The sequence below is a fragment of the Aptenodytes patagonicus genome, chromosome 3 (assembly GCF_965638725.1).
Source record: "Aptenodytes patagonicus chromosome 3, bAptPat1.pri.cur, whole genome shotgun sequence".
Lineage (NCBI taxonomy): Eukaryota > Metazoa > Chordata > Aves > Sphenisciformes > Spheniscidae > Aptenodytes > Aptenodytes patagonicus.
Window position 1 is genome coordinate 69861052 of NC_134951.1, and position 13290 is coordinate 69874341.

Sequence of the window (13290 nt, forward strand, 5' to 3'; positions counted from 1 at the left end):
CGTGTGACACCAGACCCAGAAGCAGGGTGGAAAGCAGTGCAATGCCTACTCAGAATACAGAGCTCTTAACGCGGAGAAAAGGCCAACCGTGTACAAAGTCACTCGTACTGCCATCGAGTTGCAGTTGGCCATGTAGATTTGGCTAACCCAGCCCCAGCGGTTCCTGCGCCCGTGTTCAGTGCCAGGAAGTTACAATGAAAGCAAGCCTACAGCTTGCTGGTTTTAAAGACAGATAATAAAAATTGACTAGAATGAGTGAATATTAATGTTCAGTATAAAGTTCATGAAAAATTTAGTGATGTTTTCTTTATTTTTTTTTAAATAGGAGCTCTGTTTGCTTTTAACTGCCATTGCATGCTGGTAACTTCATTGAATGATTCACTATGCCAAGTCTTCTCTTCCCCCATCCTTCCTAATCCTGCCAGCTCAGATCCAAGGAGTACTGTGAAAATTTAGGACTTCTTTTGGGACCTTGTGTTTTGCTGTGTTTCCCTTTCTATCATTTCAATGTTTTCCTACCTAGCTGTAGTGCAGTACCACGTTCTACAGATTTTAGTTGAACAAAACAACTCAGGATCATTAGCAAATGGTGCGAAGTACCATCCTCCAAGAACGCTACCCAGGAGTGAGGCGTGGGCCAGCACTGTATGTGCGAACAGCATACAACATTGTATGCTTCAGAAAATGGGTCAGAGATGCGTCACCTCCACCTACCTGTCGTCTACCTCAAGTGTAGTGCGTTGTGTGCATCAGAGAAAAATGGCACAATTTAAGTGCCTTGGGGTCTGTGTCAGCAACGCTGCGACACAGCGCGGTGGTTTGTTTCCCGGAGGCCTGTAGGCAGGCCTGTGTGTGCTTACCTCTGCTGCGTACAGTGTGGTTGATGTGCGGGGTGTGTTTGCCCCCTGGGACCTGCTGCCCCTGGGATGCTGCAAGGTGCTGCGTGCCCAGGAGGTACAACTACCGAGGGCGGTGTCCCTGGGATGGGACCTCCTCAGAGGTGACCTGTGTCCTTTGAGGATGGCTTTGGGCCTGTGGCTACCCTCTCCTGGGCGTGCGTAAGTGTGTTCGGGGACTGTGCACCCCTGGGCTACCCCCTAATCAGTGGGCCGGAGCGCTGTGTGGCAGCGATCGGGTAAGAAGTGCCGTGTGGTGCCGTCCGGCGAGCGCCCCTCCCGGGGGTCGCAGGCGGCGGGGTCCCGGTAGCGACCCCTCTCCCCGGAGCGGCGCTCCGCTGCCGTGGAGTGGGTCCCCGGAGGAGGACGCGGGGCCCCCCGGTGGCGGCGGCGGCGGCGGCTCGGCGGGTCCCGTCCTGCCCCCCGCGCGGCGGGTGGGGCCGGGCCAGCCCGCGGGGCCGCGCCGGAGCCGCCACCTGAGCCCCCGGCGCGGCGAGGGCGGGCGGGGCGGCCCCTGCCTCCACGGGGGCGGCTTCCTTCGGCACCGAAGTTTCCCCGACTTGTGCCGAGAGAGGCAGGTCCCGGCGCGGGGGGGCATCGCGGCGGCGGAGGAGGAGGAGCGGATCGGCGCGGTCCCGGCCGCCGCGGGCGGCGTGTGCGGGGGCGGGCGTTCAAGAGAGGTGGGTGAGCAGCGATGACCTTCGCGGGGAGCCCGCGAGGGAGCGGGCCAGAGGCAGAGCGAGCGGCAGCGGGGGAGGATGGTTGCTGAAACCCGGAGGAGAGCCGCCCCGTAATGTCACCATGTAAGTCTCTTCTCCGGACTCTGTCTGGGGCGAGGGCTGCGGCTTGCCGCCCGCGGCGCTCGGGGAGCGCCGATAACCCCCGCGGGCTCCTTTGTGGGGCAAGAAACCCGGGCCAGATAGGCAGGGCTTTCCCCTCCGCCGCCCCCCCCTTCCTCCCCCCCCCCCCCCCCCCCGTAGTAGGTGATGAGTAATGTCAGGTTTGAGCCGTGCAGACAGGTAGGGCTGAAGGAATGGGGAAACGAGAGAGTTTCACGTCTGGAGCTCAGAGGGCAGGGCAGGCAGGGCTCTGCCCCGTCCGGGCTCTGCCCCGTCCGGGCTCCGAATCTGCCGGCGGCTGCCCTGCAGGGTCCCGGGCGGCCGCTGCCTTTCTCAGAGCACTGTAGTCCCGTCCTTAGGACTGCTCTGGTGAGTTTCCCCGTGCTTGGAGGCAAGTAGCGAACCCCTCGTCCCCGCTCGCCGCCCGCTGTGAACGCCGGTGCCTCGGCACCCGCCTGGCCCGGCCTGTCGGCTCGGGGCCGTGGTCGCTCACGTCGAGGAGCCCCGTCCACCACAGGCGCCCTTCCCAGCCCTCCAGGTGCGGTGCCAGCACAAGGGGAGAAAAAAGGAAGAGAGAGGGCAGGGCGGGCTCCGTAAAACCTTCCCGGCCCCACCGCTCCTCCCTGCAGCGCACGGCGGAGAGGCGGCAGCGCGGGTCTCCGCCGCCGTCCGGGGGCGAGGGGCGGTCGGGGGCGCCGCGGGCGGCTCTCCCTCCCTCCCTCCCTCCCGTCCGTCCGTCCGTCCGCCGCCTGTCCCCGGGCGGGCCGCTGCCGTGGCCTCTGGGCGCTTTCCCCGGTATGTTTTGCCTTTGCTGACAGGCTCTCACCGGAGGTAAGGCAAGGTACTGAGGTTTGGGATTAGGCGTTTCGGCGGTGCGTTCACAGCCGGGTGGGAGAGGGGACCTGTGGCTGGGCCTGGAGGGAGACAGTGCAAGGGGGAAAGGGTAGGGTTTTCTAACAGCGCTCGGTGAAGTTAAGGCAGAAATGAGAAGGAGTTCCTAAAGACCTAGTGTTGCAGTGCTACCGAGTTGCAAACAGCCAGCAGATTAGTTGCCTGCGACTGGGTAAAGTTCATTTTGAAAGGAAAGCCAAGGGACTAAGACAGATCTGATACAGATGGCAGTGTTTAAATTAAAAGGCAGTGTCTTATTTTTTCATCTCTTTTGATGAGCGTGAGGGTGTTTTCAAGGTTGACTGTAAGAATAATTAGGAACAAGTAATGCTTAACAAAATGAAAGTTTTAAGTGGCATTGTGTAATTAATCTTTCAGGTCATTCGTGTACTACAGTTTAAAGCAAGGGTTTCAAAATTAATATCGACTCCCCTGTTATCCTGCAGGAACTAAGCTGTGAGTTGCAATCACCTTTCACTTGTAGTTCCACTTAGGAGTGATTAAGCTTAAAATCTTTTTGTTTACAACCTATATGAGAAAAAATTGTGAAATTGATGTTATCTTTCTTCCAATTTTAAAGTGTCAGCAACGTTTTTCTTTACTAGCTTTAGACATGTCAAAGACCAAAGAAAGTCATGTCAGTCTGCCTGGGGCAGAATTCACATCCTACTCCAGGGAACTTTGCCGAAGCTTTGAACAGGGAAGATGGTGTATTCAAATATGTATTGCATGTTTTGAGACCATACAGTATACAAATTAAATGCTCCAGGATTATTCACATCTTGTGTATATTTTCTTGCAGAGCTGTGTACTCCCTAAAAGGTGATGATGTTGCATTAGCTGGCTGCTGGCACGTAGAGTAAAAGGTTTAGTAGTTAGTTGAAGATGAAATTAGTGGGAGTCTTGCTACATCTATGTGAAATTACCATCCATTTATGGTTTAGATAAATTACATGTCTATTTTGCTCTTCTGGAATGAATTGTGAATAAGGTCATTGTCTCCCTATGCTATAGGAAATGAAAGTAGCTGTGGACTGGACTATATTGAATTGGTAGCTAGAGTGCATAGCTGGTCATGTCACACAGTGTCTACAATGGAATAATGACAGTCCATAGAAAAATTAGTAGTTCTTCTGTAAGACTCCATAGAAGGGCACTTTATAATTTTGCTACTTTTTTTTTTTTTTGGGGGGGGGGGAAGGCATTAAAAGGGATTGCTTTTGTGAGACTACATCCAACTGTAATGGATGTACTCCTACCATAGGTGTCCTAATAAATCCCCAAATACATTGGGTAAAATGTTGTTTTGGTTCCGTTTGACAATCTACAATGATTTGTTCAGAGCTGCTAGCGTGTTACCAGCTGGGGATGGAACAGGGCTTTTTCATTTAAATTGAAACAAAATAGAGAAGAAAACCCACTATAAACAGTGTTCAGCAATTTCAGTGTTTCCAGGGTTAAAGACTGAAATAATTCGCATATATTCTGAGAGCTTCGTTATGGACTGCTTTGCTTACTTAAACTCTTGGTGTGTTTTAGTACATTGCTGTGCCAATATCCATTCTCTGTGCTATGGATGAATATTAAATGACAGAACACATCTTTTAATACTACTTAAAATAGGAACACAAGACCAAAGGGGTCTCTTGGGCCATCAAGTCAGTGCTGTTGTAGCAGGGGACCATATCATCCCTTGATAAGCTATAAACTAGCCCAGAACTGTTTGTTAATTTTTCTGTTGAATTATTCATATACTGTTTGGATTCAGTTCTAGATGTTTATTAACACTAATAATCAAGAAAATGATCCTTAAAATAAATATAAACATAGTGGGTATTAACAGGTGAATGATATCTGCAACTAAGTTTGTTTTGTTTTTTTAATGCATAGGAAATATTTACCAGTTGCTCTGGCTCCTTTTCATAATTGTCTGCCAATTGGGATGTCACATTATAAAAACATCAGGGATGGATTTTGGTATGGAAGAAACCTTTTTGTTGGCAACGTGTTAGCTGGTTCCCATCCCTGACAACTTCTTGTGTGAACAGGGGTGTTATGCACGTCACAGTGTAAGGCTGTGAGCCGTCAGGTTTCTGAATTTCAGCTTTTTGTCTATGCAAGATCTCAAGAACATGTAAATAACTGGTTTCCTCACTCATTTATAGCACTCAGCTAGAGGTTATGCTTTGTAACATAGATCTTCAAAAGTCCTCTCCAAAAGAAAGAGATCTGACTCATGATACCTGCATTAGTGGAGCATTTTGGTAGCGTGCTGCTTCTGTGGTCATTCTTGTTTGAGTTTGATGAACCTTTCTTTCTTGTCAACTGAGATGATGTGGTGTAAAGAAAATTGTTTTGTCTTTCAGCAGTAGAGAATGTAAGTGGAGGAGACAGGTTTGCTATTTTTTACATATTTATTTTGGTGGAGAATTGAATTTTCTTGTAGCAATTGTTTAATTATCTAGCCTTTTTCTCTGGGGAAAAATCTTTATAGTTACTCCTTTCTGCCTTGTTGTTTGCACTTACTCTGTTGTTGATTATCCGTGTTCTTGAAATTTTTCTTGACTTGTGCTTTTTACAAGAGTGAAGATGAGGAAACAGACTGTAAACTAACACCGTGGAGTACTGGCTTGTAAGTGTTACCGCAATGCAAGTAAACATTAACAAGCAGAAACTGGCCAAATTAAATAGCTGTCTCAGACTAACGTGGAATCTCGGATTCTTTAAGAGAGGCGCTAAAGGCAATGTGACTGAGTAGATTCGCTTCAGACCTAGGCAGCAGAAACTTGCCATGTTATTTTTCCTTGAGTATCTCAAAAATTGTCTTGGATCCTCCAGCTATTAAATGAGCAAAAACTTCAGCTGAGCTCACAGAGACATCAAAAGTGATGATTGCTGTAACACACAGAAAATCTATCAATACAATGAAAACTAACACAGATTTCTTCTCAATTAATAAATAATTGCTTGTGACTGTTTCCTAGTCTGATAACTTTAACTGTGCTTGCTCAAAACAAGCCAACAACCAAAAAGCAGTAATGTAACCGCTTCTGCGGGTTTGCATTGGTAGGCTGTGCAGCAGGCTTGCATGTATCTCATCAGTAGCTGCAAACTCTTTCTTCTGTAGAAACAGCGATGTTCTGTATCTTCGGTATATCATGCTGTTTTCCTCAACGTTTCCATTTCACCACTCTGAGCATATGAGCATGCCATGTGTGTTTGTATGTGCGTATTACTGTTTTCATGTCTTCAAAGGACTTCTGTTCAAAGTCAATTTTCTAAATGAATATTAAGGGAATTGTGGATTTATAAATTATATACATTGAACAGTTACTGTTCCCAAACCTCAGCATTCTGTTGTCTGAGACTTTAATGGGGATTTTTGGGTCATTAAGTTGAAGGACAATAATTCTATTGTTTGATAATCTGGTTATTTTGTGTGTCTGGCTTTGTGAAAGAGATTCTTGTATTTCAGAGCCCAGTGTTTTCTGTGCTTGCCTTCAACACTTGTTAAGTTTGACTTTACAATATCTCAGAAAAATAAATCGGCTTCAAATTCCTAATTTGATACAACTACCCATAAAGAGCCGGAATTCTTTTGTAATCAGATATTTGTGCTATGTAACACTGCACTGAAGGGAAACTTAACTGATTGCAGCAGTCTGTTGAAGTGCCATTTACCTGGGCCCACTGGCATCTAGCCCACAGGAGTGGTTTGATGAACTACTACTTTTAAAACTGAAACATTAGTTGTTCCTTTACAATGGTTTATCTTGCTGCATTAAGTTTGGCTTGTCTACATTACAGAACTCCATTTCTGTAATGTAATGGGAAGAAACAGAAGCTGATACTGGGAAAGGATTTACATTTGCCCCCAGGTTTCACTGGCGGGTTCACAGCAATGTCTGTGGAGCAGAAGGAAGACTATTTTCCCAAGTTTAAGAGAATTAATTTTTCTTGCCACTGAGTATGGACTCTCTACTTTCTTTCACTTACCTCCTTCACATTTTCATCCCGATAAATCGTACTGGTGGCCATTCCAAATACCTTTCTCTTTTTCTGTATTTAATATGCACTAATCTGGAAGACATTTGTGTTCATCGGTGTTTCTTCACGACTATTCATCTGTAGTTCTTCACATACTGTTGCTGGGAATAGGCTTGTGAAATATTTTGGGGATTCTATTAGAGATTTTCTTCCAGTGTAAGTAGATAATATCTTTCTGAACAAAAGCCAGTTATCATCGCCAAATAGGAGGGGAAGGAGTTGGTCAAAATAATGCGTGTTGTGTTTCATTACTTGTGGCTTGCTTTTGCTTGTTGCTAACTTGTTGAATAAAATGAGACAGGAATGTAATGGAGCAGCATTCATTTTGGATACATGGTTAAAAGTCTGACCAAATTTATTAAGAGTCTTTCTTGCTGCTTCTTCTGCCCACTACGGAGGAAACATTTTGGTTTAGCCATTAAACGTCCTGTACGCTTCAAGGCAAAGGAAACTTTAACTTCAAGCTGTAACTGATAAAGATTTTTATATAATTGCATTTGTTTTATTAAGTAATAAAGATGTCCCTGACTTCACTGGCAGCACAGACGAGCCCCTAGATTTTGGCAATGAAAGTTTCAAGATTTTCATTGAAGTTGTCAGCAGAAAATATTGTAGCTATCAAAATACTAGCACTGAAAAATACGGAAAGGCTGGTTAAGGGCAGAGGCAAATTGTCACATACCATCTTTATATAGTTAATAACAAATATGTATGTATTATATATAATTAAACAGCATAAATGTATTTTTATTTGTAAATTATGTAAATAGGTAAAGTAAAGATTTGCAGTCTCCAAAAAAACACTACACCTTACCTCTTTCAGACTGTCACCATATGGGCTGCTTGTTTCTTTTACTGAAATACCACCCACACCTATCTGCTTAGAAGCCCAGCGCTGACCAGTCTTCCGCTTTGTTTTCTGCTAAGGTCCAGGCAACGTCATTTCTGACCCTTTTTAGCAAGCGTAGAGACTTCTGCCTGTTTAAGCAACGCTAAGGCCATCCGTAATTTTCAAGTGCTACTTTATTTACTGCTAGTTACTAGTTTGACTAAAACCAGTATTTTCTCATTTTCTTGGCTTGTTGTAAAGCTCCCTGAATTCTTGCTTGCTTTTTTTCCACAGGATGTCTCATGTAAGTGAAATGTGGTGCTATCACTGGAAATGGAAGCTGCAGCACTGTCTCTGCTTGTTTACCACGTATATTATATGCATGCAGCAAGCAGGTAGGTCAGCAAATCATCTTCTTGCTTAAATAAATGGTTTAGGAGCCAAAGTTTTGATGACTAAGGATTATGCTTATGTATGACTGAATTATGTACAATACAACATTTTGATGAAAGTGATGCGTTATAATTATTAGTTGTGATTTGATAGGTTGGGTCATATTTTCTGCTACTGCCGAATTTTCTTTTTGTTGGTTTTATCATTTTGCTGTCATTAATTGTTTTTTTTTCTTTGACTTTGTTCTTTGAATTCTTTAATTTTGTCCTTCCTTTGCTTTTACCTTGTTAATACCTACCTCTCTTTTGAATTTCTTCTGGTTGTTGGAATACTGAGAGTAATCACGTAGTTCTTCCATTTTCCACATACTGTTTGTGCCTGTAGATGATGTATTCAGTAATCCTTCACTCTAGTTCAAAGCTGTAAAATAACTGTAGTGTGCTTGTTATTTTTAAACACTTTTATGATTCAAATAATAGAAACATTCCTCAGCAAGCTATATGTACGTAAGATAATCATACACTGTAAAGAACAGTCAGTTTAAACTTAACATCATCTTGGTCTGTAGTGACACTTGAGTACAGAGTAATGTAACACATTCTGACTGTTTTCTTTTAAACATATGAATGAGAGATTTCATTTACTAAATGTCTTTTCCTAACCACTAGAGTGCAAAATATTTTAGGAGGTCCAGCTGCTTTACTGGAAAAAAACTCTGGAGTTTATTCTGGAGCATATGAAAATTTTGGAGCAGCTTGTAGTGCTCAGCTAATTCCATATCAGATGGGTAGTTCTGCTGCTACAGTCTTGCCATTGGAAAAAGGATGGTTTATATATAGAAAGAGTTTCTAGCTTCTTTGATACTGTTTTTTCTCTAAATAAAAAGTGCAGGTTTGGAAAAAAAAAAAAAGTAGCTGTGCAGTAGCAGTTTCCAGCTTCATGTCACTTTAATGGGTGTTTTCCAATTCCATTAAACTGTGTAGCCAGAAATGCACTTAGGACCCGACTCTCACCCACGGCTCCCTTGGCTGATGGCCTTTGTGTCCCTGTGTTCCTGGGCCATATATGATCCTGGGCCATGCAGCTGCCATCGTCAGCATAAACTGCTGCTGTGGGCTGTTATCTGGTGACTAGAACATTAAGACCCAAAGACCGTTAGTCTTTGCTCATTCCTCTTGATAAAAGGTTAGTTATTTAAAGTGCAGGTGACACAGCAAGAGTAAGTCCCATGGGCCAGAAGGTCCTAGCCAGTATGCTGTGAGGACAGAGAAAGCCAACTACAAGCCCACCTGTGCATTCAGCTAACCACAGCGTACCATTGCTAACTGTGCTGGTACTGAACACGTAGGTGGGTCAAAAGCCCTGTGCCAGACTCCAAGATACGCTTCTACAAAATCATATATGCCCCTGGCTAACTACTTCAGCAATAAAGTGGCTGGTGCCATTGGATTGGCAAAAGCAGCCAAAGTGTTCTAGCTAATTCGGTCTCCTCTATTACAGTTACTGTCCGTGCTCCTTTTTCAGGCACTGGTTTGGCATGTAGGAGACTCAGAACCAGGTCTCTGATGGAAATCAGAGCAGAGCCCTGAACCTGAGTCTTCTGCATCTCAAGTGAGTGCCCCTGGGGGCTTTTTCTTTCTTGCTTCGACTGGAAAAGATGTGAAATCTTCAAAACTTTCAATAAATGGAAAAGACATTTCCTGCCTGAATGATGAGTAGGTAAATAAGATACACTGGAAACACCCAGGTTCAATAGACAAATGTTTGCTGTTCAACAGTGAAAGAGGTCATAGGTAGCGTGCTGTTAATACTCAACTGAAATGAAAATGAGATTACAGCAACCTGTCATTTGGCAGTACTTGCCTGTAGACCCTCAGGGTTCATGTTTCCTTTTATGTTGATGTAAAAGCATAGGTTATGCTGCAAAATGGAGTCTTTTCATCTGTTCTTTTTAATAGAGCATGGCAGACAAGGTGGGAAACACTGCTCCTGCATTTTTTTTATTTTGTGTTCTTAAATCAGTTTGGCTGTGGATGCATACGGTATCCGTGATCTCTCTGGCAGCTTAAGCTTTACTGAAGTTACAGTAGAAATATCACAAAACCTGACATTAATCCAGCTTCACTAGTGAGCTGTAAGCTTAGAAAGCTATTGGGTCTTATTAAGCTTTGCCTAGAGGAGGTTACATACAAGCGAGGGATTAAGATCATCATGTACAGGTTTTATGGATTATTTAAGGGGCTATTCATAAGGATAAAAATATCAGTCATGCTGTGACATGGAAAAAATGCAAAAGTAATAATTTTATAGTTTAACTTGAGAAGAACTACAGGACTTGGCCTGCTTTCAGAAACAAAGCTTAAGAGAAGGATTACGCAGCAGAAAACTTAGAACAGGAGTGGGATGGTCTGTGAAAAGAATGTTTAGCCACAAATTGATCAGTAAGGTACTGACAAGCAGGTGCAGCAGTGGAGCGTAATCCCAAAATATAGGTCTGATACCTCGGAGGAATCAATGGATGGACTCTGACACTTAAAACAGAAAGATAGAAAGAAATTATAAAAATAAAAAATACATTATAAAAATATAACATGTACTTAGTTAAAATCTCAGCAGCCGTAACTGTTTTGGCATACTGGCTTCAGGTCCTGTGTTGTGACATGGGGTGAAGTTACGGAGCAGCTCAGTAAGCAACTTGACAGGTTTCCATTCCTGTCTGGGGTAGATGTCCCTGATGGCCTTGAGTGAGTCATTTAGCTGTGCCTCAGTTTCCCTGCCTATAACAATGAGTGTATGTCTTGCCTCCCTTGTAAACAGCTTGCCCATCTTCCAGTGAAAGGACTGTATAGAAGCCGAGATGTTAGAATGGTGGTGTTTTAAACAGAATTAGTTAAATCCACTTTTATCTGAGATTCAGACTTTTCGTTTGTATGTACATTTTGTTGGTTTCAGAGAGCCCAAAAGAGAACAAAAAGAGCGAACAGAGTTCTGGAAAACACAATTAATGAGGGCAGACAGAAGGAACTAAGATTTTTTGGTCTAGAGTAGGCAGAAGGGGGAATGCATAAGAACTGAGAATATTTAAAGAGAGATCTGCAGTGGGAAGGCATAGACTGATCTTTCTGGGCAGCTGAAAGGGCAAAAAGAATGGGCTTAAATTACAGCAAGATGAATGAGGGGAGGACATCTCATCGAAAGGTATAGATAGCAGTGGAATAGATTGCCAAGGAAGACTGGGGAATCTCAGTCCCTGGGAATGTATAGTAATGTATTCCAGAAACGGTTTAAATCTATAATCCTCTTCCCTTGGGGCTGAGAAATACATTAGATGATTTCCAAACTTCCCTAATTTCTGTAGTGCTTCCTTAATCTTTGCCCTGTAGAATCTATTTTGGTTCAAAATCTGGGAAATGAGGAGATCCACTGGAAATTGCACTTCTCGGAATATGATAGTGCTTTTGCTGTGCCTACAAAATTGTGTTGGTGTTTGTCCTGTTGCAATGACCTCATTTTTATCTGACATAAGGAACCAGGAGTTCAGTATAGAAAGTAAAAATCGGTTGTTTCAGGTGTGTGTAACCTCACAAAAAAGTGTTCAGTTTAGTCTCCCCTTGCTTTTTGGCTTTTCTGCTCTCATAGCGAAATGTCTAATGTTTCAGTATTGTACTATCTCTTGGTTTTGACTGTTCTCTCTGTGGTAACCCAGGAGCAGAACTGGAGTTTTTTTGGTGACCTTAAAAGCAGATTCCAGTTTGCATAATTACTTTCCAATCTAGCTTTCAAGTGTCTTGTCAGTACTGGACTTCCAGGGTTTTGAACACTTGCACATTTTGAGGAGATTGCAACAGCCTCGTAAGAGTTTTTACCTTCTTCTGTCACCAACAGATACATAATTACGTGACTCAATAGCTGTTTTAAATTTTGACTACCATGCAACCATATTTAGTTTTATTCAGGATGTGGAAAATATTTATTTTAATAAAGCCATGAATACATCTACAATTCTTATTACACTGTTTCTGCATTATGCCCCATACTGCTGTTATCACAAAATTACTACGACTGCAGCTGATGCCAGAGTGAGCATTTGTCCTTTTGTTCATCATCAGTAAAGTGCGTTGGTGTCTGTAGTCATATTTCCATGTCCTTAAAGGGCTTTAATCAATGCCCAGGAGCTCACCGAAGAGTAAGTTTCAATTCTATTACAGTCCCTGAAATTTTAATTTCATTTCTTTTAGTGGTGATTCAAAGCAAAAATTTGTGCTGTTCTTAATTCATCAAGAAAGAGAGGTGAGAAAAAAGAATAAAACTGAAAGCAGGTCCTTCACCTACATGGCTGATAATGGTCTCCCATATAGGATCATCTCTGTCCATCATGCTCTTTAATTGGGCCTGTGTAGATAAAAAGGAGGGATTAAGGTCCTCCCGTGTTTATGGGAGAGTTTCAGAGTGACCCTGCAGGCTCAGGAGCCTAATAAGAGATGGGAAGGGAGTACGGTGGGAAGTATTGCTAATGCCACCTGCACTAGCAGCAAGAGTTAGTCACATTGCCGTCTGTGAAAACGGATTGAGTTTTATCTTGAACGGCCCAAGTCAGGAAGCGTGATTTTTTTATTTTTTTTTTTCCCACCACAGATCTCAAACTGCCTACCCCAGGCAAGGGCCAAAGATCCTATCGCCGAGCGAATGATGAAATGGTTGTCAGCACATTCCCTTATCTTCCTCTCTCTTACCGTGTGCACAGCAAGAACCAAAGTGCCAAGACATTAACCCAGTCAGTCAGCACAATCCTTGCGTACGGCGGGGAGGCGGCGGATGATTTTATAACATTATTACTGGCACTTTGTGAAACTTCTCCCGTGGCGTCCCCAGGGTGTGAATGGGCGTGCATATATTGCTGGGCAGGGTAAATGTGACCGAGAGTGCTGTCCTTGACTCAGGCATGGAAATTCATGTTTCTGAAAGTTATGGAAAAACTCAGAAAACCTAAAAAGTTTGAAAAAAGTATTCAGTCAGGCAGTCTCTTTCCTTACACAGGCATACATACATCATGTGTAATTGAGAGATTAGTCAGAAGGAATCTGGATACTTAATGAATAGCTCCAAAGTATTTTTATTCTTTCCCCTTCCTCTGTCAGTCTTCTTTTATATTTTAATGTAGCTTAAGCAAAACAAAAGCAATCCTTTATGTTCTGTTTAATATCTAAATTTCTGCTGGCTTGAGGCATGTGTTTAGAATTTCTGTTCATATAAATCTTGCAGAGAAAAAGTTACTAGTTGGCTTTCTTGTATTTCCCTCAGTTGACAGTTCGTTAATGTAAAAGTAAATCACTGTTACAATGAATTTCACAGGAAGCTGCCTCTCATTGCCACTGTTTATTTTTTCGCTATAATT

The 13290-nt window shown here is 43.5% G+C and overlaps 1 protein-coding gene across 7 annotated transcripts in view; it reads left to right on the forward strand.

The window, feature by feature from the left end:
- Positions 1 to 1605: 1605 nt before the first annotated feature.
- ADGRG6 (adhesion G protein-coupled receptor G6) overlaps positions 1606 to 13290 on the forward strand; it is a 112915-nt gene continuing 101230 nt past the window's right edge. For 3 of the 7 annotated variants that reach the window (XM_076333742.1, XM_076333748.1, XM_076333749.1), the window contains exons 1-2: positions 1606 to 1699; positions 7797 to 7897. In XM_076333742.1, coding sequence (XP_076189857.1) covers positions 1698 to 1699; positions 7797 to 7897 — 103 coding nt within the window. In that variant the 5' untranslated portion in view covers positions 1606 to 1697. Of the gene's footprint in view, positions 1700 to 2048; positions 2105 to 2158; positions 2274 to 5208; positions 5259 to 7796; positions 7898 to 13290 lie in introns of those variants that run through there. The other 4 variants (XM_076333743.1, XM_076333744.1, XM_076333745.1 and 1 more) reach the window with 4 other exon arrangements.